General features: G+C 52.5%; 1 protein-coding gene across 1 annotated transcript in view; it reads left to right on the top strand.

Annotated features, from left to right (window-relative positions):
• SMARCC1 (SWI/SNF related, matrix associated, actin dependent regulator of chromatin subfamily c member 1) overlaps window positions 1-23,032 on the top strand; it is a 68,050-nt gene that overhangs the window by 35,499 nt on the left and 9,519 nt on the right. Inside the window, exons 20-26 of the mRNA XM_058809703.1 lie at window positions 115-373; window positions 1,798-1,959; window positions 9,697-9,752; window positions 11,306-11,420; window positions 12,402-12,556; window positions 16,281-16,415; window positions 20,494-20,755. Of these exons, the coding sequence (XP_058665686.1) occupies window positions 115-373; window positions 1,798-1,959; window positions 9,697-9,752; window positions 11,306-11,420; window positions 12,402-12,556; window positions 16,281-16,415; window positions 20,494-20,755 (1,144 nt within the window). The remainder of the gene's footprint in view (window positions 1-114; window positions 374-1,797; window positions 1,960-9,696; window positions 9,753-11,305; window positions 11,421-12,401; window positions 12,557-16,280; window positions 16,416-20,493; window positions 20,756-23,032) is intronic.

The raw sequence follows: 23,032 nt of genomic DNA, 5'->3' as shown, positions 1-23,032 counted from the left end.
AGTAGTTGTCTGATCCCCATTTACTGCTCCATCACACAATAACCAGTATGGATAACCCTTCAGCCCACAGCAGCATTGCTTTCCCCGAGTAGCCGCCGCTTTTGCCTTCTGCAGGCCCTGGAGATGTACAAGGACGACTGGAACAAGGTGTCGGAGCACGTGGGCAGCCGCACGCAGGACGAGTGCATCCTGCACTTCCTGCGCCTGCCCATCGAGGATCCCTACCTGGAGAACTCAGACGCCTCCCTGGGCCCCCTGGCCTACCAGCCCGTGCCCTTCAGCCAGTCTGGGAACCCCGTCATGAGCACCGTGGCCTTCCTGGCCTCCGTGGTGGATCCGCGCGTGGCCTCGGCCGCTGCCAAGGCTGCCCTCGGTACGGCACAGCCCTGGCCCCACGTCCCTCGCCCCCTTTGCCCCACGTCTCTCGCCCCCTTTGCCCCACGTCCCTCGCCCCTTTGCCCCACGTCCCTCGCCTCACATCCCTTGCCCCACGTCCCTCGCCTCACATCCCTTGCTTCATGTCCCTCGCCTCATGCCCCACATCGCTTGCCCCTTTTGCCCCACGTCCCTCGCCCCCTTTGCCTCATGTCCCTCACCCCGCGTCCCTCGCCCCCTGCGTTGTCCTGCTCACCCCACGTCCCCCACCCTATGTGTGCCTGCCCCTCCAGCCACAGGGGTGCAGACTCCTCAGTGAGCAGTAAAACACAGGAGTTGGGGGTACAGTTATGTAGGAGAAGCTCTGCTCTCTCCAGGTTTGTGTTCTGCTTTCCCAAAATCCCATCTGCAGCCACGTTGCCCTGGCCAAGCACAGCTGGGGGGTCCTGTCCAGCTCTGGGCTCCTCAGCCCAAGGAGCTGCAGGAGAGGGTCCAGCAGGGCCACAGGGATGTTCAGGGCTCTGGGGCATCTCTGATGAGCAGGGGCTGCAGGAGCTGGGCCTGCTCAGCCTGCACGAGGGCAGGCTCACAGGGGATCCCATCAATGCACACAAATCTCCCAAACTGTGCCAGGAGAAGGTGCCAGGCCCTGCTCAGTGACAGCACCAGGAGCAGTGGCACAAACCAAACCCCAGCAGCAGGAACAGCCTCTGTCCATGGAGGGGCAGAGCCTGGGACAGCTGCCCAGGGGGGCTGGAGTCTCCTCTCTGGAGCATCCCAAACCCCCCTGGGCACAGCCCAGGGACCCTGCCCTGGCAGGGGCTGCCCTGGGTGACATCCAGGCACTCTGTGTGAAGTTGGAGTGGCTCCAGAAGGCCACTGAGAGCCCAGGAATTGCTGGTGTTGTCTTCTGCCCTCACTGCTCCTGATGTGTTTGTACCTGGTGGTTGTGTTCCTCCGAGCACTGTCACCAGTGCAGCTCTGGGTAAATTCAGTGTGGATCTTGCTTTTTTCCTGTTTTGCCTGTGTGAAATTATTTGCCAGGGATCCTAGAATTCCCAGACTGGACTGGGTTGGAAGGCCCTTAAAAGGACCTCCTGTTCTACCTCCTTCAATGGGCAGGGACATCTTGCTCTAGAAGGTCCAAGTCTTGAGTGGACGTTGGATGTGTCCACTCGATAAGATAGTTCATCTCAATTTTTGCCTTGTTTTTCCACATAAAACACAATTTTGTGTAATTGGGAAGAGACTCTTCTACCACACCTGAAAGGCAGAATCAGCCACCTCGTGTGAGAGGAAGGAACTCAGCTATTTGAGAATCCCCTTTGTCCCAGGGCTTACCTGCACATTGATCAGAGAAAATGTGACTTAATTTGCTGCAGAAGGCCCAGGATGTCTCATTTTGTGTATCGTGTCCCCCAGAGGAGTTCTCCCGGGTCAGAGAGGAGGTGCCCCTGGAGCTGGTGGAGGCCCATGTGAAGAAGGTGCAGGAAGCAGCTCGAGCCTCTGGGAAGGTGGATCCCACCTACGGGCTGGAGAGCAGCTGCATTGCAGGCACGGGCCCCGAGGAGCCTGAGAAGATGGGTGAGTGCTGCATCCCCTCCTGAGAAACCCCAAATTCTCCTCCAAATTCTCCTCCTCCAGCAGGAGATGGAAGTTGTGGGGAGGGAGAAGGGGATGGCTCATTCTGCTCACAGCAGGATTGACTCAGACACTGAACCAAGGACTTCAGTGCTACCTTGAGTTCTAGGAGTTTGTTCTCCTGCTCTCACTGTGTGGAAATCCTGTGGTTTGGGGTGCACAGAGTGGGCTGACCAAAAATACCAGAGCAGGATATTCCATTGGTTGGGTGTTGGAGAATTCAAGGCAAAATGATAGTCATGAAGTTTCTGCATAGAAAGTTGTGCAAGATTTTCAATCTAAAGTGACTAAATTTAGTATTAATTCTGCTAAAGTAATGCAATTAATTGTATTATTAATACAAATCTGTTGTCTCCTTATGATACTGTGCATTTAGCTACAGTTTTGTTTCTGCCTTTGTGGTGTTAAAGCAAACAAGGGGGTTTGGGCAGTGGGTTTTAGGGTGGATCTGGTACTCTGAGTGTGCTGCTCACTGTGGAGGCAGCAGCTGAGACATTTCTGATGGAGTGCTGGACTGGCACATGATAATCCAGCCCTGGCTGTGGTTGGGCTAGAATTGTGCTGGGCTTTACCTGTGTGTGTTAATAAGCTCTGGTTTAATTTCTGTGGTGTTCAGCAAATATTCTGCTGTTAAGTCTGTCCTCTGAAACCCTACCTGGTGCAGATTGGTTCCTGGTTGCTCTGGAGTGTCAGAGCAGCTCCCTGGGAAGTGAAGCCGTGTGTGCCCCTCTCTGCTGGCCCTGGTGGCTCTGCCCAGCAGGAGGAGCAGACTCTGTTTACTCCATCCCCAGGGCTTTTGCTCTTCGTTTGGTTACAGATCCACAATCTTGTCACTGCTGCTTTCTCTCAGCCCTGTTGGCTCCTGCTTTGTTCAGCTTATCACAGTTGATTTCAGTGACTGGACGTGAGCAGGCACGTCTGGCTCTGGGTGAAGCTGAGCAGGATGAGATGGAGCCTGACTGGGAGGCTGGTTTGGGATGTGCTCCTGCCCTGCAGAGCTCCCTGCTGTCACCCTGTGCAGGGACACGAGCAAGGTGCCAGACTGTGGGATGGCATCACGAGGGGCTGTGCTCGCTGCTCCTCGCTTATCAACTGCTGCCCTCAGAGGGCTGCTATTTATAGCTCCTAATGGCCATTGCAGAACTACCCAGTAAATCAGATTGCAAAATGCCACTTAAATCACCAAGATAGTTTTTAATTAGGAAAGAAGCAAACAAACCACTCAGCCCTTCTGTCACACATCTCAGTTGTGCGCTCAGCGGGACAGACTTGCCATGAGGCAGCTCGGTGCTTTGGGATGGTGGGCATTGTGTGCTGGAAGGGAAAGAGAAACATCTGGAACATCTGCTGCTCCTGTTCCTCAGAGCTGACAGCAGGCATTGAAGCTGTGCTGGAAGGACAAGCTTTGGGTTTATTTACAAGTCAGCTATAAACCAAATCTCCGTGTTACTCCATCTGGGGCTGAGTTTAATTTCATAGCTGTTTTACAATAAGGTCAGCTTAAGTTAAATTTTTCTTCCAGTCTTTGTTCCCCTTTCCCGTATTCCTCCAGTACAGGTGTCACTGTGGGTTGTTAAGAATCATTTCAGTTGGAAAAGCCCTCCAAGGCCACAGAGTCCCAGCTGTGCCTGGTCCCGACCTTGTCCCCAGCCCAGAGCACTCAGTGCCACCTCCAGCCCTTCCTGGGACACCTCCAGGGATTGGGACTCCAAACCTCCCTGGGGAGCCCCTTCCAATGTTTAACAACCCTTTCCATGAAGGAATTCCTGCTGATGTGCACCCTGAGCCTCCCCTGGCCCATCCTGAGGCTGTGCCCTCCTGTCCTGAATGTGTAACACATTTGCTCTTGGACTTTTCCCCGTTTCCAGGCTGCAGGTTGGCCCTTGGTGGCCCTCTGTGTGGGCCCAGGCTGGCAGGGGGTGTGAGGTGCCTGTCAGTGGCTCTGGGGCTCCCAGGGCAGATTGGCCCTTTTGTGTGGGCCCAGGCTGGCAGGGGGTGTGAGGTGCCCGTCAGTGGCTCTGGGGCTCCCCGGGCAGTGCCAGCCCAGCAGCTCTGGGTGAGCAGTGAGGGGAGCTGGGCCCGGCCCCGCGGCGTTAATGCGATTTGTGCTGGGCTGTGACTAATGGAGTAAATTAGGGCAGGAGCAGATGGCTCTCCCTGGGGGAGCTGCTCAGCCCGAGTGAACTGGGTCACTCAGCAAGCTGTGGTGCCTCCCACCCCCCAGAGCTGGGCACAGGGACCCCCAGTGTCCGTGCACAGGTTGTGCCACGGGCTGGGGCTGTGCTCGGACGCTGAGGTTTGTACCCCAGAGCTGGGCAGGGCTGGGAACACCTGCTGGGGCTTCGAGGTGGGAATGAAAGCCCACTGGCTGTTATGTTGGCATGGAATGAAAGGGTGCTGGGCTGGAAGGGACCTCGGGGACCATCCAGTGCCAGCCCTGCATGGCAGGGACACCTCCCAGTGTCCCAGGTGAGCCCCGTCCAGCCTGGCCTGGGCACTGCCAGGGATCCAGGGGCACCACAGCTGCTCTGGGAAATCTGTTCCAGTCCCTCCCCACCCTCCCAGGGAACAATTCTTTCCCAATATCCAGTCTAACCCTGCCCTCTTTCTCTTCAAAGCCATTCCCTGTGTCCTGTCCCTCCATCCATTCTGTAATGGAACCACAGAATGCTGGTTTTGTATTTAAATGCAACCGTGGCTGCAATGCAGCTATCTGCCTAAGGTTCCGTACTAGAATTAAAGTTCATTAGTTGATATATTTCAAAAGTAAAATTATATCAGAGCTCCATAATAATTTTAAAACTATTTCATATCAGTGAATTATAGTCAATATGGAATGTGAAAAGGGAAAATGACTGGAACAGATTGGAGGAGCTTAAGTTAATACCCAAGAATCTCCTCTTCTAAGTCTTCATTGTTAGGTTTTCTAAGAGCTGGTGCTAATTCCTTTTAAGTTGATAAAGTGAGGCTATAGTGGAGTTAGGAGGAGACTGGAGTGGTTCAGATGCTGTGGTGAGTGTGGTGGGCTCTGTCTCCTGCTTTCGTAGGGGCACAGAAAGGTTTGGGTTGGAAGGACCCTAAAGCCCACCCAGTGCCTCCCCTGCCATGGCAGGGACACCTCCCACTGTCCCAGGGTGCCCCATGCCCTGTCCAGCCTGGCCTTGGGCACTGCCAGGGATCCAGGGGCAGCCACAGCTGCTCTGCACAATCTGCTCCAAGGTTTTAGAACAGTCCCCCACAGTAAATACCAATAAATACCAAGAGCTTTGAGTCCTGCCCCAGTGCAGGCTGTGGAAGGAATGACTGGGGCTGCTCTGCAGCTGTGTCAGTGACAATGGCCAGAGGGGAGCAAGGGAGGATCCCCTCTTTGGGCAAAGGAGCAAAGGAGGATCCCCTCTTTGGGCTGGGATTAAGCTCCAGAGAAGGGGAATATCCAGCACACCTGTGGTGGTTAATGATTTCTAGGAAATCTTTGTTGATGTCTTTCCATGGTTAATGACAGTGATTTTTCAGGGCAGCCTCTGCAGGGGCTGTGCTGGAGCTACCTGAGCATTTCAGGTCTCAGTCCCACAGGAATTTCCCCTGACACCATCCTGGGGGCCTCGCTCAGCTCTGTGCCACTGAGTGAGGGACTGCAGTTTGATTTCCTGCATCTCATCACCTGTAAATGGTGCTGGGGAAGGTTAAATTCACCGTTTTGGGCACAGGTTTGAGTCATTCCCAAACACACACACACTAGAAAACCACACACAAGGAGGGCACGCACACACAGTTATTTAGTCATGTTTGGCAGGGAGATTCCTCTGCTGCTCTCCAGGGTGATGGAAACATTTCTAAACCAATAGATTCCAGAGTGCTAATAATATAATAATAATTATAATAATATAATATAGTACTAATGTTATAATATAATAATAGTATAGCTTTGAGTGTGTCCCAAGGGCTGGGTCTGCACCCCCAGCGGTTGAGCCCATCACTCCTCTCCTGCTGAATCCTGTGGCTCTCACAGGAGCTGCTGTGGCATTCCCAGCTCCCCAGGCTTGCCCTGGAGCCCCCCTGTTGCTGAGCCCCCAGGCTGTGTGAGGCAGGAGCTCTGCTGGCTGTGCAGCCCTGATTTATGGTGGGAAATGTAAATGATGGTTTAGATAACAGCATCATTATCATAGCCAGGGCTGGGATGTTTCCTCAGCTATCGTGGATTTCCTCTCAATTAAATATTCATGTCCCAGCCTGGCTGTGACAGGCTGTGTTGCCTCAGTGAGAGCAGAGGAGTCTGGGCTGTCTGGAGGGCATCTTAAACTGTTGGCAGAGCTGCAGCTCAGGCAGGTGACTCCACTGCTGTTTGCAGAGCTTTGTTTGCTCCTCTCGCTGCAGCAGAGGTTCCAGATCTGCTGCTCCTGCATCTCTCTGGTAACACAGGGAGCTCTTAGCAGGGAGATGTTTCACAGGTTTCCCTGCTGACCTGAAGGCCATTTGAGTTCTCTGTACAGTCACTGGCTTGGGCAGAACTCAGCTCTGAGTTAGTAAAAAGGGCTCAGTGTTCTTGGAGGTAATATGAAAAACAGAATAAAATTCCATAGAAACAGAACAGCTGCTGGTTCAGGTGGAAAGAGGGGCTTGGGGAGGTGATGATTCCTCATCTCCCAGTGGATTTTTCCTCTTGAGAGCTGTCCTGGGGTTGCTCACAACCATCTGCCTCTTCCTGACCTAAGAAATGTCCTTTCATTCAGGGAACAGGGTCAGGAGGAGAGGGAGCAGCCTCAGGATGGGCCAGGGGAGGCTCAGGGACATCAGCAGCAATTCCTTCATGGAAAGGTTGTTAAATATTGGCAGGGGCTGCCCAGGGAGGTTTGCAGTGCCCATCCCTGGAGGTGTCCCAGGAAGGGCTGGGTGACACTGAGTGCTCAGGGCTGGGGACAGGGTGGGCACTGGCACAGGGTGGACTCCATGGTCTCAGAGGTGAATTCCAGCTTTAATGGTTCTGGGATTCTCTGACCCCTGATTCCCACATCCTGCAAGGTGCAGTATCAACTCTGCTGAAGAGAGTCCCCATCTTTGGGGCAGGGAAAGGGATTTCAGGAGCTCTTTCCTTAAAGTCAAGCCTTCCCCTTTGTCCCAGGCTGATCGATTCCTCTGGGATGTATTTTCATTTAGCTCATTAGATCACTCAGGAAAATCAGTGCAGTTGTGTTTGTGTCTGTGCCAGCGCCAGAGGCAATTCTGCCATGGCTGTGCAGGTCAGGCATGTTTGGGGCTTTGTGTCATCCTTGCATTTTGGAATTAGGGAATAAGTTTTACCAGACTCTACTGTTTTGAGGAATTCTTCATGGAGAGGGTGTTAAATATCAGAAGGGGCTGCCCAGGGAGGTGGTGGAGTCCCAGAGGTGGCACTCAGTGCTCTGGGCTGGGGACAAGGTGGGGATCAGGCACAGCTTGGCCTCCATGGTCCTGGAGGTCTTTTCCAACCTCAGTGACCCTGGGATCCTTTGAGCAGCCTGTGATTTAGAGCCAAACCTGCTGCCAGCCAGGCAAACTCATTTCCCCCAGACTGACAATGGATAACTGAAGCTCTTGTCCCGTGTGTCCCACCCTGGGACCTGGTGGCCCTGGGAGCTGCTGTCACTGCCTGTCAGGGCTCTGCAGCTGATGCAGGAAAACGCTTTTCAAAACCCATTGACCACAACCCGTGTGAAGCTGTCAGCCTCATTTCAACCTCACATGTGCTGCTGCAGCCAGGACCACAGGAGGGAGGATGTTGGAATGATCAGGATGTTGGAATAATCTTGGTGTCACACATCCCTTCCTTCCAGGTGACCCTGGACTTGGGAAGGTGCACCTGGGTTTGAGTGGTGTCCATCAGTGTGTCCTGGCATCCAGGAGTATCTGAGGGCACTTGGAGATGCTCTGTGTGCTTTTCCTTGAGAAAATCCTCTCTGAAGAGTGGCTGGGAAGCAGTTTGTCTTTGTGGGATGTCCTGTTTGTTTGGAGATCCTACCTGACAGGAGGGGACAGCCTGAAGGGGGGGTGAGGCTCTGCTCCCAGGGAACACGGACAGAGCAAACAGCCTCAGGCTGGGCCAGGGGAGGACACCAGGAGGAATCTCCCCGTGGGAAGGGTGGTCAGGCCTTGGAACTGCCCAGGGGGGTTTGCAGTGCCCATCCCTGGAGGTGTCCCAGGAATTCCTGGAGGTGGCACTCAGAGCTCTGGGCTGGGGACAAGGAGGGGATCAGGCACAGGGTGCACCTGATGCTCAGGGATCTGGGATGCTGTGCATTTCTCCACAGCAGCAGCAGCAGCATCAGTCCCTCCGCAGCTCCCCTGGATCCCTGGAGTGTCCCAGGGCAGATTGGAGGGGCTTGTGGCACCCCAGGACAGTGGGAGGTGTCCGTGCCATGGCAGGGTGGCACTGGATGATCTCAATGATCCTCCCCACCCAAGAATAATAACACCTAAATTTAGGTATTTCTATGCAGTATTTTTTTGAGTTCCACCTGGCTGGGCACACTCAGAGTGTTCTGTGCTTTGTCTCCCCTTTTTTGTCTCAAAGGATTGAATCCAGCTTTCTTTGTGAGCCCTTCCCTTTCCTGGAGGAATGACACTTTCCAGCCCAGTCTGGAACTCTGCTCCTAGGCTTGAAAGAGCTGTCTGACAAAATCTAATCGAGATTTTCCCTGTGACATTATTGGGTCACTAAATCCTTACTCTGAGATAAAACCTGTGAGGGAGAACGTCCCCAGCCTCCCTAAATTGAATTATGGTGGCAGATAGTTCAGATAAGGGGGTTTATCATCTTAAAATAGGCCAAGAGGAAAACCATTACCCTTCAGTCAGACATTTTAGTTGGTTTTTCTTATATATGGAAGGGACTTGTGTAAAAATTTCTCTACAGAGCTGTTGCTGTTCAAGAAGAACACTTTGTACCTTGTTTTTCTCAGTGTAGCACACAGGAATTAGCAGGAAAATGAGGATTACTGAAAATGAACCCCCAGCACCAGCTGATGTCTTCAGAAGCTTAGAGATGGATCAGGGCTTGTCACCAGCAGTTCTGCATCACCCCAGTCCAGGATCTAAATAAGCTCCTTTAATGCCTCTAGATAAATTGTGAAATCCTTGACCAGGACCATGAGCTTCCTCTTGTTTGTCCTGCAGAGCTGTGGATAAATTAGGATTTCTTGAACTTCTAAACAGTCTCACAAAATATTCTAGATTCTAGAACATTATGCAGGCACCTCCATGGTGTTTCCATGGCTGGTTGTTATCCCCTGATCTCTAGAACCAGCTGTCATTACAGGAACATTTTAAATCCATGTTTTATAAAGCAATAAATGAATTTCCAAGGGCTGTGTCCTGAACACAGGATGCTCTCCCAGCTCTCCTGCTATGAGGTGCACCCATCCAGCACCTGGAACAGAGACTCCTTAACCATCATCTTTATTATTCCTTCTTCTGTTCTCGTGTTGGTCTCACTTCAACACCAGTTGGGCTTTATCTGGTCTGGTTTAGGGCTGGGGGGGGTGGAAGTGCCCCAGGGCAGGGTTGGAGCAGCCTGGGCTGTGGCAGTTCTGTGCTGCCCCTTTGCTGAAGCCACTGCTGGAGAGCAGCAGGTTTTAGTTAGCCCAGAATAGAGAATGGCTGTGGGGGACCATCCTAAACCCTAAACCCTCCCTGTTTGTTTCTCAGATGGAGCTGAGGAGGAGAAGATGGAAACAGAGGCAGAGGGGCAGCCAGCAGAGAAGGTGAGTTTGGGGCTGCTGGCAGGAGGCTCCTGGCATCAGACCCTGGATCCAGGAGTTTTGGGGTGCCTGTGGCACAGGTGACAGCTGTGACAGTCTGTGTCTGCTCCTGGCACTCAAACCCTGGATCCAGGAGTTTTGGGGTGCCTGTGGCACAGGTGACAGCTGTGACAGTCTGTGTCTGCTCCTGGCACTCAAACCCTGGATCCAGGAGTTTGGGGTGCCTGTGGCACAGGTGCAGCTGTGACAGTCTGTGTCTGCTCCTGGCCCTTAAATCCTGGATCCAGGAGTTTTGGAGTGCCTGTGGCACAGGTGACAGCTGTGACGGGCTGTGTCTGCTCCTGGCACTCAGACCCTGGATCCAGGAGTTTTGGGGTGCCTGTGGCACAGGTGACAGCTGTGACAGTCTGTGTCCCCACAGGGACAGTTCCCAGCCTCCCCAGAGCTCCAGCTCAGAGCTGGGGTGTGGAGTGACAGCAGGGAGGGAGCAGGGGGGGTTCTGGAAGGGACTGGGGACAGGGGATGCTGTGGGAACTGGGATTGGAGCTGCAGTGGGGGCACCCTGACCTGGGGGGCTCTGGGACAGGGCTCTGGGCCAATGCCTGCCCCAGACAGGACATGCTGCCTTTGAAACACCCTCAGTTATTTCACTGCCCTTTCTGCCTGAGGGGCCTCCGGCTGAGCTGCTCCGGGAGAATCCTCCCCACAGCAATTCTGGGCTGGCCCTTGGGCATGGATGTGATACACCCTGCCCATAAAGATCACTGATTATCATTATCCTTCAGCCTGTTGGTAATGACCACAAGAACATGTTTGTGGCTTTTTCATAAGCTGTGTCCACAGACAGGCACCTCACACTGCAGTGGGGGTTTCAGACATGAGCTGGGATTGAACCAGCAATTCCAGAATACCAGTTTAGTTACTGCTAAATTGCTCTAAATTTAAATTATTAGTATTTTATTTGTTCATGTATTAATATAATTACATTTAATATGTATTTTAATAAAATGAATATTTTAATTATATATGTAAATTAAATTTTTAAATTTTTGTTTATTTATTGTTTAATTCCTGCTGCATTCCTGACAAATAAATGGAGATTTTTTTTTCTGGAGTCTGCAGCAACAGGAGATATTTCTTGTTGCCTCCTTCACCAGATGAGTTCAGACTAATTGGGGCTGATCAGTGCAGCCTTGGGGTTATTTCCCACTCTGTTTTCAGGTAGTTCTGCCTCCCTGATCAGCAGGGACATTTGGGAAGAGAAAAGTGGGGAGCACTCACTCAGGGCTTGGAAATCTGCATGTTCCCAGACATCCCAGTTCAGGAGTTTTTGTGCCCACAGAGTAACCCAGCTTGGCCTGGGTCACTGTTCTTGGCCCAGTTTACATTTACTTTTATTCACATTTTGGGTTTGTCTGTCAAATTTGGCTCAGGCAGCAGCCTTTGTAAAATGTAGCCCCTTCCAGTGTGGTAAGGAATTCACGGGAAGGCCATGCCCAGAGTTAACAGTGAGAATCTCCTCTCCCTGCCCCCGTCCCCCACTGCCATCCCCTCAGGTGGAGAGCAAAGCCGAGAGCGAGCCTGAGGAAGGGGAGAAGGTTCCGGAAGGGGAGAGCGAGCGCAGCGTGGACAAGGAGCCCGAGGGCGAGGGGCCTGCAGAGCCCAAGACAGGTGAGGAGAGCTGTCCCTGCTGCCCAGCTCCTCCCCAGAGGGCTTGGAGAGCCCAGCCCAGCTGGGAACCTTCCCCTTCCCCTTCCCCTTTGGTGCTCTGTGCCCACAGAGGTTCCCCTGAGCCTCCCTGCAGAGCTCGGGCACCAAATCCCTCCCTGAGCTCCCCAGCCCTGGGCATGGGGAAGGAGCTGCAGCCCCCAAGTGCCTGTGGGCCATAGCAAGGGAGGGGTTTGCCCAAATTCCACAACATCTGAGCATTTTGGATGCAAGGAAGTGAGTGGAACTGCTGGAGGTATTTAAGGTTGGACAGGGCTGGGAGCAGCCTGGGACAGGGGAAGGTGTCTCTGGTGGCACTGGATGGGCTTTAAGGTCCCTTCCAACTCAACCATTCTGGGATTCTCTGCTCACTTCTCCCCTTGGAAGTTAATATTTCAGCTCAGTTTCCCTGGGTAGTGATGCAGAGCCTGGATTTTGACAGGCTGAGGAGTAATAACATCTACATAAAACCTTATTCTTTTTGTCATATCCCCTGTGTCTCCTAAAGTCATGGTGGAATTGTTTGGATGGGAAGGGACTGTAAGGATCATCCAGTGCCACCTCTGCTGTGGCAGGGACACCTTCCACTGTCCCAGGGTGCTTCCAGCCCTGCCCAGCCTGGCCTTGGGCACTCCAGGGATGGGAATGGATATATTGCTTTTTTTCCTGCAATCCAGGATTCAGGATTTTAGCCCCATGTAGAATAAGGAGTGCTTGGATTTGATGGAGTTGATGTGGAAATGATGAGGGGGAGCCGATGGCAGGTGCTGAACTGAGAGGATGGGAATGAAAAGCATTTAATGTTGCCCCATTTGTTGGATCAGATCCTCTCAAACTGGGGCTCCCTGTCAGCATTTGGATGGGGACGAGTTAATTAGTGCCTGACTAATTAGTGTGGTGCCACCCCGGGAACACGTGTAACAGCCTGGGCTGGGTGTCTTGCAGAGGAAAAGGAGGCAGAGGAGAACAAGGAGAACGTTGATGGCAGCAAGGACAAAGAGGCTGAGGCTGGCAAGAAGAAAGTGGAGCACGAGATCTCGGAAGGAAACGTGGCCACAGCTGCAGCTGCTGCCCTGGCCTCTGCTGCCACCAAAGCCAAGGTTGGTGCTGTGCCAGCAGCCTGGGCCTGCAGGGACAGCCTGCAGTGCTCCAGGCTCCCAGGGCTCACCCTCTGATCCCTGAGCCCTCACAGGAGCACCAGCGCTGCCTGCGTCGCTCCTGCCTCAGCCCCTCGGGGAGATAATGAACAGGGGTAATTAAGCAGCTCCTGGGTGATTATGAACTGGTTGAGCATCCCTAAGGAATAATCCCTAATGAGGGTCTGGGTGGTGCTGGGGGGCACAAACCCTCTGATGGCCTCTCCTGCTGCCCCAGGGCTCCACACAAACCCCTGGGGCAGACACAGGGGGATGTTCACTCCTGGCACTGCAGCTTTCAGGCACCTTAATGATCCTGTGTTGTGTTAAAGGCACGTTGGTGTGTCCCCTTAAATCCTGTTTGTGTGTGGTCTCTAATGAGCTGTGTTGAATCAGCTTTTCTTTACCCTGTAATTACTAATTGCACGTTGTCTTGCCTTTCCTTTTGCAGGAGCCACACTGCTTTCATTGCTTTTAGAGTATCTTTCTCAAATCTGTTTTCTCTTTACAAATCCCTCTGGATTCAAGTTTTAATTTGGGTTTTTTAATCACTCTTGGATTCAGTATCACATTGCACCTGCTTTATAAAACCAAGAGCAAGGCTTGGGTGCTGTTTATTCCTGATGGATTTCTGTGGATTGAATGAGGTGTTGTGTGTTCTATTAACTTTTCCACTCTGATCTTTGACTCTTTAAGTTCAGACTTCTTCCCCAGCTGCATCCCCCAGGCTGGTGGGTGATGTGCTGTGCAGTCCCTCCTTCTGACCCAGGAGATGGAGGATGTTTCAGTTCTTACCTTTCAAAGCAGGCTGTGAAACCCCACATGGCAGACAGCTCCCTGTCCATTCAAATCCCCAACTGCAGCACAGCTGATGTTCAGTGTTTTGGTGAAGTGCAGAGCCCAGAGTGGCTCTCAGTTCATCAGACCCACAGATATCCTCAGACAAGTTGGGAAAACTGTGTCTGTGTGAGGAGACATGAGGTTTAACCTGTGTTTTATGGAAGGCCCCTTGCTCCAAGTGAAGATGAACTGCTGCGCCATTGCTCCATTTTTCTGGAGATGAGAGTTGGAGGGAGCAGGGCCTGGCTGATGGCACTTTTCATTATGGCAGTAATGATGTTCTGGAAGAGCTTCAGCTTCCCATTGCAGGGAGTAATGTATCGTAATTAGGAGGCTGACACTTCAGATAGAATTCAGGTTCTGCAGGGATTTCTCTTCCCACTCCCTTAAAAAGCCAGACAATATTGGAGCTTTGGGTGGTCTGTGGCTGAGGGAGAAATTAAACTTTTCATCATAAACCCTGGGCCTGCTCATGTGAAAAGCTGTTATCCTAAGGATTTCATATCAGAGCAATATTGCAGATGGAATCTGAGTGAAGATGGGGGTTGAAGACAAGGGATTGCAATGAGGATTAAAGACAAGGGATTGAAAGGGGGGGTTTGTTTGTTTGGGGTTTTTTTCCTTGTTATTGGTTTTTTGGGTTTATTTTTTTCTTTTGGGATCAGTGGCTTCCAGAAGTTGAGTTGTGCTGTTTGAGGAATGGTGAACATGAATGTTCAGGGTGAGACTCTGCATTTCACACAGACCAACAACTGAAATGTTTGCACAGATACTGGTTTCTGAACAAAGAGTATTAGAATTGAAGCATTTCTGCTCATTTTCCTCTCAATGGACACCCAATGTGAGCTGGGTTTCCTTTCTGTGCAGAAGTATCCCTGATGGCTCCTGCTCTTGGTCCATCTCTTCCCTTCCCAGAGCTGTCCTGGTCCCAGTTTCACCTCTGACAAACACTGATCTCGTGGCCTCCCCAAATCCCTGTGGAGGTGCCTGGCACTGGAGAGACCATTCCTGGGAGCTGCTGATCCCCGTGGGGCTCCAGGAGAGCTGCAGAGGGACTGGGGACAAGGGGGACAAGGGATGGAGGAACAGCACACAGGGAATGGCTCCCACTGCCAGAGGGCAGGGATGGGTGGGACATTGGGAATTGGGAATTCCTGGCTGGGATGGAATTCCCAGAGCAGCTGGGGCTGCCCCTGGATCCCTGGCAGTGCCCAGGCCAGGCTGGACAGGGCTTGGGGCACCTGGGACAGAGGGAGGTGTCCCTGCCACGGCAGGGGTGGCACTGGATGGTCCTCAAGGTCCCTTCCAGCCCAAAACATTCATGCATTCCATGATTCTTTTTTGTACAATCATTTAGGTTGGAAAAGCCCTTTAGGATCAGTTGCTCATTTCTGACTCCAGGCTGGTGCAGTGATGGGTTTATCAGACATTTCAGATTACCTCTGAATTTGTGTTCCTGGTTTTCCTCAGCTGCAGGGATTTGTCCTTTGCCCATGGAAGCCCTGGGTACTGCCAGGCTGAGCCTCTTTGAGTCTGTCTAGGAAAAGCTTCAGGGATAATTTCCTTTCCAAGGTGTTTTTGGAGACCTGTCCTTTGCCTAATCACATGCTTTGATCAGGTGTTCATCCCATTTCATTATTAAAATTGCACATGTGAAACAGAGTGAAATGTTTGGTAGAGGGCTGTGTATCCCCAGGTGATTCCCTCACTCTGAATTTTCATACAAATGAGTTAATTTTCCTAAACAGTGCTATTTAATGTGAAATTTCCTGTTCTGTCAGCTTGGTTTCATTATTTTGTGTGCAGCACTTTGGTCAGTTTTGGAACAGCTGCTGGAATTTCTCTGGGATGTGGTGTTGGAAGGTTTGGGGTCACCGTGGTTCTCTCAAACCTGATTTGAAATTCACTTTGGAGAGTCAGGAGTGCATTTGCCCACATTTACTGAGCCCTCCCTCACTGCTGCTGGGTCAGGAGGTGAACACTGTCAGTGGCACGGTGTCACATGGGTTTGAGGAATTCAGATTGTGCTCAGGGTTCCAGGGAGGTTTCTGATGCTGCTTTCCCCCAGTCTGTGTTTGTCCCACTTTGGGGCCCGGCTCCCTCAGCAGGGTCTGTTTGCAGCTGGAGCTGGATGAGCTCCAGCTTCTCCTTGTTTCCAGCTTCTCCTTGTTTCCAGCTTCTCCTTGTTCCTGCTCCCCCAGCCCTGGGCTGTGTCCTGTGACACATCTGCGAGCACACAGCCCCCCAGTCTGCACTCAGGGGCTTCTCCTGCTGAGCTCAGGTTTAACAGGAACAGGGAGAGGCACCATGAGCACCCTTGTCACACTCTGAGGGTGTGAAACCCTTCCATGGCTGCCTCATGCATCAGATATAGATGCACAGATCTCTGCTGTTATTTATGTGTGGATATAAATGGCACGAAGCTAATCTTTATAAAAATCAGTTTGCCTTCTGCTTGAGAGAAATCTATTTTAATGGCAAGGACGTGGCAGTGCCACCTCCCTGGTTTGGGGTCGTTCTGGGTCACAGGCTCCTGTGTGTGTCCTGCTGGGAGCTTTTTGGGTGACCCTCAGCTGACTCCTCTGACAAATCCCTTCCTTCTCCCTCCTTTGCATCCCACTGGAATGGGAAAGCTCTGAGCATCCTCCACACCTCTTGTATGAAACCTTCCCACCTTTTATTTGATTAATCATCTTCAAGGGCCTCTGGTTCCCGGCATAAGATTTATGATTGAATTCCCTGTTTCCTGCCAGCAGGGGAGCAGGATGGCTGGAGCTGGCAGGTTCCCTCCCTCCCAGCCCCTTCCTGTGCCCAGGGTCACACAACACCCCCTGTGTTTCATCCCCAGCACCTGGCAGCTGTGGAGGAGAGGAAGATCAAGTCCCTGGTGGCCCTGCTGGTGGAGACCCAGATGAAGAAGCTGGAGATAAAGCTTCGCCACTTTGAGGAGCTGGAAACCATCATGGACCGGGAGAAGGAGGCAGTAAGTGAAACTGGGGATCAGCTTCTCCCTGCAAGTTCTGTGTGCCAGCACCTGGAACAGCAGCAGCCCCTCCCCTCTCCTTTGTGTCCTTCAGCTGGAGCCCACCATTCCCTCCCACAGTGGCACTTGAGCCCTGCTCCATCCAGCGCTTCTCTGGTCCATTAGCAGCTTCAGGAGAGGGGAAGGGAGTGAGGTCAGGACATGGAGAGGAGCTGTCTGGGCCTGGATTACTCAGGAATTACCAGCACTTGTGTCACATGCAGTGCCAGAGGCTTTGGAGAAGTGTTTCCTCTGCAGCTGCTTGAAAGATCACTCCAAATCTCATTTTTTTTAATCAAAATCTCATTTTTATCAGTTTTAATTTCTCTTTCTGTGTGTAGCTGCCTCATTGTTGTGAGCAGACAGTTACTATGGATGGGTTGAAGATTCAGACTGGCTTATATTGATTCATAATTGCAGGGAATTTCTGCACTTGCCCTTCTGTGTGAATTTAATGGAATTACAGCCCCATTTGGCATTCATGGAAAGGGCACCAGGTCCAGCTCCTGCCCCTCACAGCACCCAAAACTAAGCCAGGTGAGCAGGAGCATCCTGCAGGCACTCCCTGAGCCCTGCCAGGCCTGATGCCATGGCCACAGCCATGCAGAACCTTCTCCAATGCAGAGTTCCCCTAATCACACTGATGGAGTCTGACAAGATGCGGCCTCCTCTTGGAGCAGGCTGTCAGCAGGAATTTCTGGATTGCTCCACATCCTCCAGTGTTTCAGTCTGTGTTTGAGTGGCAGCTCAGGAAATGGACCCAGCTCTTTTGGAAAGGTTCCCTGCAGATTCTTTCTTTGGGGGATATATTCCATTAGTGACAGGGAGGGTTTTTTTCCTCCCTTTTGAGGCATATGACATTTCCCTTTTTAAAAATGTGCATACAGATTTTCCCCTTGGCTTCCTGGTGGTTAAATTCGCTCTTTTCACCTGTCATTGTGGGTATTTAGTGGAATAATTAAAGCAGCAAAGCCTCCTTGCTGCCACTGCACCCTGGGCCTGTCACTCCTGCTGCCCTGGCTTTCCTGGCAGGGAGGGAGCAGGGCTGGGGGTGCTGGCAGGAGCCAGTGCTGCAGCCTGCAGGGTGTAACATCTCAGGCACAACTCATTTATTGTGTTTGTGTTGGAGCTCAGCAGTGTCAGCAGTGCCACTGCTGAGTGTGGGAATCCAGGGCATTGTTGGTGGAACATTGCCCACCACAATTTCTACTGGCACCTGAAGCTTTGCTGGTTCTGTCCAGGGAGGAATTCCTGAATCCCTGAGGTTGGAAAAGCCCTCCCAGCCCATGGAGTCCAGCCTGTGTGAGATGGTGTTCACAGGGGTTCTTGGGTGAGGGAAGAGATGAGGATCTGACTCCATGCTTCAAAGGCTTGATTTATTATTTTATGATATATATTACATTAAAACTATACTAAAAGAATAGAAGAAAAGGTTTCATCAGAAGGCTGGTTAAGAATAGAATAGCAAAGAATGATAACAAAGGTTTGTGGCTCGGCTCTCTGTCCGAGCCAGCTGACTGTGATTGGCCATTAATTAGAAACAACCACACGGACCAATCCCAGACGCACCTGTTGCATCCCACAGCAGCAGATAATCAATGTTCACATTTTGTTCCTGAGGCCTCCCAGCTTCTCAGGAGGAAAAATCCTAAGGAAAGGATTTCTCATAAAAGATGTCTGCGACACTTGTGCCCACCTTGTCCCCAGCCCAGAGCACTCAGTGCCACCTCCATCCTTGGGCACCTGCAGGGATGGGCACTCTAAACTACCCTGGGCAGCCCCTGCCAAGGCCTGAGCCCCCTTTCCATGGGGAAATTGCCCTGAAAGGAAGCTCTGTGCTGGAGATGTGGGACAGAGCCTGCTGCAGAACCGGGGCTTTGGGTCTGCACTAGAGCCCAGGCTTAAGCTGGCTCAGCTTTAGTGCCAGCTCACATTGTAACTTGTCTTTCTGTGCCTTTTTTCCTCTGTCTTTCCTCATCCCAAGCACAGGGACTGTGTAGAAGGGACGTTTTCCCTGCTTTTCCTCCTCCAATGTGAATTTTCAGGCACTGGCTGCTGTTTGGGCATCCTTGTAAAGGCTCTTTTAAACTGTAACGGGATGGGGTGCCACGAAGAGAGCAAAGCAGGGCCGCAGAAGGGTCTCAAAGGAACAAAACAGTGCTGCCTGAGCCTTTGTTTGGGGTCATTTGCAGGAATTCCTCTCCCAGCTGTCTGCCACCTCGGGAATGTTTCCCCACACACCCCATTTCCCCGGTGGGGAGGGTTTATGGGGAGCTTCCCTGAGCAGATGAGAGCAGAAAGGAGCCAGGGCAGCGTGAAGGATGCCATTGTGGCCGGGAGGGCTCCCTGGCCTGCTCATGGTTAATTCATGAGCTCGGCCCAGCTGGGGCTGCTCAAAGGCGCCTCTGTGAGCTGCCTGCCCTGCCCTGGCTGCCAGCCCCGCTCGGGGAGTTTTGGAGAGCTCCTGCTAGGTGAGAGTCTCCTTGGCAACCTGCTTTCAGCTGAGCTGTGCAGCCTACCTGAAAGGGCTGCTGCAGTGTTTGTACCCCAGTCACGCAGCCCCGGGCTGGCTGTCCGTGCATGTAACACTGGATTGTTGTTTGTATTAATGTCATAATGTGGGAGTGATGGCTCAGTGTTCCTGAAATAAGTCAAACATCACTTCCTTCGCCGGAGCCTGCCCCATCACACAAATGCCCCGTGGTAGGAAATGCTTTCTGTCGCTTTTTTTGTCTTTTCATGGAATCTCAGACTGGTTTGGGTTGGAAGGATCTTCTGGATCATCCAGCTCCACCCAGGGCAGGGGCACGTTCCCTAGGCCAGGTTGCTCAGGTCTCACTCTCTGTGTGACTTCACAATTAATCAAAGCAACCTATTTGATGTTAATCGGCCTAAATTACATGAGTTTTTTACATAAAACTTTTAATAGTGCAAATCTGTGTCTGGCTGCTGTGACATCCAATTCCTGCATTCAGAGGATGGAGAAGGATCCTGCCTGTGATCCCTGAGCTCCTGCAGCTGCCCACACCTTCTGCTTCAGGCTTCCCTAGAAAATCCCCTGAGGTTCCTGCTCTCTCTCATCCCAACATGCAGAAATGGAGAGGAAAACCCCCAGTTTCTCCCAGAGCTGTGCCAGGGCTGAGCTCTCAGTGCAGAGCTCAGTGAGTAACGAGCTGTGCTGCTGAGAGCTTTTAGGACAGAACAAGGTGAGTTCATGTGTCCCGGCTAGAAAAAGCTGCAGAGCCTTTCCCAGAACCTGCTGCAAACATCCACAGGGCAGCAGCTCCTTTGGGTTTGGTGGGGTTGGGATGAGAGGCTTCTTCCAACCCAACTCACTGATGGGCAGGAGCATGTTGGAGATGCACCATTGCTAACTCAGCTCTGCCCTCTGTCCTGTCCTGGCACAGCAGAGGCAGGAGATGTTTGAAATGCATATTTGGTAACTCAGCTGTGCCCTCTGCCCTGGCACAACTGGAACAGCTGAGGCAGCAGCACAGCTGGAAATAGATCATTATTAACCTCTGCCCTCTGTCCTGGCACAGCTGGAACAGCAGAGGCAGCAGCACAGCTGGAAATGGATCATTGCTAACCTCTGCCCTCTGTCCTGGCACAGCTGGAGCAGCAGAGGCAGCAGCACAGCTGGAAATGGATCATTGCTAACCTCTGCCCTCTGTCCTGGCACAGCTGGAGCAGCAGAGGCAGCAGCACAGCTGGAAATGGATCATTATTAACCTCTGCCCTCTGCCCTGGCACAACTGGAACAGCAGAGGCAGCAGCACAGCTGGAAATAGATCATTATTAACCTCTGCCCTCTGTCCTGGCACAGCTGGAACAGCAGAGGCAGCAGCACAGCTGGAAATGGATCATTGCTAACCTCTGCCCTCTGTCCTGGCACAGCTGGAGCAGCAGAGGCAGGAGATGTTTGAAATGCTCCATTGCTAACTCAGATCTGTCCTTCCCTGGCACAGCTGGAGCAGCAGAGGCAGGAGATGTTTGAAATGCTCCATTGCTAACTCAGATCTGTCCTTCCCTGGCACAGCTGGAGCAGCAGAGGCAGCAGCTGCTCACTGAGAGGCAGAACTTCCACATGGAGCAGCTCAAGTACGCCGAGCTGAGGGCTCGCCAGCAAATGGAGCAGCAGCACAGCCAGAACCCCCAGCAGCCCCACCAGCAGCACCCCAGCGGGCCTGGCATCACCCCCCTGGGGGCACCAGCACACCCGGGGCTGCTGCCCCACCAGCAGCCCCCGCCCTACCCCATGATGCACCACCAGATGCCACCTCCTCACCCACCTCAGCCAGGTAAGAGCCGGGAGCAGGGAGTTGCTGCCCTGAGCCTGAGCAGGGAGCCCAGAGGGACAGGGGCTGCCAGGGCAGGGCTGGGTTACTGGTTTGTACTGGTGCCACTGTCACACACAGTTTGCTGCTGCGAAGATGAGCCTTGCACAGCTCCCATTCCAGATGTGGGGAAGGAGGTGTTTTATGGAGGGGGGAACCCCAAAGATCAGGAGTGGGGGAGTGGCAGGGTGGGAGGCAGTGGGCACCAGCAGCAGAAATTCCTTCCAGCCACAGGAAAACACTTTTCTCCTTCAGGGACTCACCAGCCCCAGAGCAGATTGTCCAGCAGGGCTGGGAGTTCCCTGCCTGGGACAGTCAGGCTCTAAAGTAAAGTGAAATGTGAAATATGAAGCTGCCCCAAGCACTTCCAGGCATTTTTAGGTTATTTGTATTTCCCTAGACTTGTTTTATAATGGGTGATCTGAGCAGATGCTCCTTCAAAAACAATCACTCCTCCAGTTCTCCAGTTCATGGCACACCAAATGTGCAGTAATTCAGGGAAAGGACTGGGAGGAGCAGCAGGAGCTCCTTAAGGACCTTCTTTGGCAGGAGACCTGGCTGTGAGGGGTTCCTGGGTCCTGCCTGGATGGTTTGGTGCCAGGGAGGGTCAGAGGGGTCACCTGGAAGTCTGCAGTGCAGTCTGTCCTGCTGGCAGGGCCCTGTCCTGCTGAGGGTTGGCTACTGCTGATTCCAGAGCCTGGGGTGATCAGGTGAGATGTGAATTGGCAGCTTTTACTTGCTAAAGGTCATTGAAATGGTGATTTAAAATCAAATAATGGTGCCTGGCATGTAGGAATCTGGCTGTGGGACTGGATACAGCCAAGGAGGAGCTTACCAAAACCTGCTCCAGAAGAAAGCCTGATCAGTTATTAGCCAAAAATATTTGGGAAGATTTTTCATAGGCAGCTGCTGAAGAAGCTGCAAAGTTTGGGTGTCATAGTCCACACAGAACATGGCAACAAGAAGCTGCAGGAACTTGGGTTTTCCTCTTGAGACAAAAAGTGTTTGGTTTGGGAGGGAGCAGAAGGGCCCAGGAAAACAGCAGGATCTGCAGGTGAGCAGGAAAATGTCTGATCCAGGGAAGGATCTAATCCAAGTGGATCTGCAGGGTAATCAGAGTGGGTTCCCTCAGCAGGGGCAGAGTTCTGGGGTCTGGTGGGGCTCAGGCTCACTCTGCTTTTCGGGCTCAGGGAGTTCCTGGGTTTACTGTGGACAAAAATCCCTGGGGTTTTTTGGGAGCTGGTTTTCATTTTGCTGGAATTAGATTGGGAGTGTGATAAAACAGGGTGTGGTTTTAGACTCAGATTTAACATCTGAGCCTGTTGTGGGCTGTGCACAGCTCAGGGCTGCTCACATGAAGGAATAACCTGGGAAGGGAAAACAAATGAGAACAGAGGGAAAGAGGGAGCCCTGGCACATCCACACACAGCTGTGGGGACTGGGACAAGGTTAAAGCATTTGTTAATTGGTTGGAGTGTTTGTTCACTGGGGGCTGAGAGCTCCCCAGGCTGACACAGCCCTGTGTTCCTGCAGCCCCTCGGGGCCCTCCAGGCTCTGCAGTCCCAGAGCAGGGACAGGCAATGGGGTGTGTTCATTAGTCACAACGTCCCCCTTCCAGGTTTGATTAAAGCTGCTCAATAGATTGACTTTCCCAGCAGCACCTCCCCTGGCTGAGGCTCAGCTCTGCTGGCTCCCAGCAGCATCCAGAGCTGGAGTGCCATCTCATTCCTGGCCCCCAGGACCAGGATCTGCCCTCCCCTCCTCTGACACTTCTCTGCTTTGATGCTCTTGTAAAGGGAAGAACTTGAGGCCCACTCGAAGCTTGGAGCAACCCCCCTGTGTCCCCAGCCAGAGCCCAGCTGGCCTTGCCTAGAAAGCAGAGGAGGCTCCTTGCCTTGGGTTCTCCAGAGGAAGTTTGTTAGGAATTCCTGGGGTTAGGAAAGCCCAGGGGTGCCAGAGCTCTTTGGCTGCACAACAGAGTTACTCCAGCTTGGGAGCATGGAGAGGAAATGGGAAACTGGTGAACTTCAGCTTGGTCACCCCACACCTGTGGGTGTGAGTTCCCTCAGTGGATCTGCCCCCAAGTCTCCTGCAGCCTTTGTGGAGATCCCAAAATTTGGTGAGTGTGAGGAGATCATGGAGTCCTGCAATGGTTTGGGTTGGACCTTGAAAATCACCCAGTGCCACCCCTGCCATGGCAGGGACACCTTCCCTGTCCCAGGTGCTCCAAGCCCCAATGTC

This window comes from Ammospiza caudacuta, chromosome 1 (assembly GCF_027887145.1).
Source record: "Ammospiza caudacuta isolate bAmmCau1 chromosome 1, bAmmCau1.pri, whole genome shotgun sequence".
In the NCBI taxonomy this organism is placed as follows: Eukaryota; Metazoa; Chordata; class Aves; order Passeriformes; family Passerellidae; genus Ammospiza; species Ammospiza caudacuta.
This window is presented reverse-complemented; position numbering and strand designations above follow the sequence as displayed.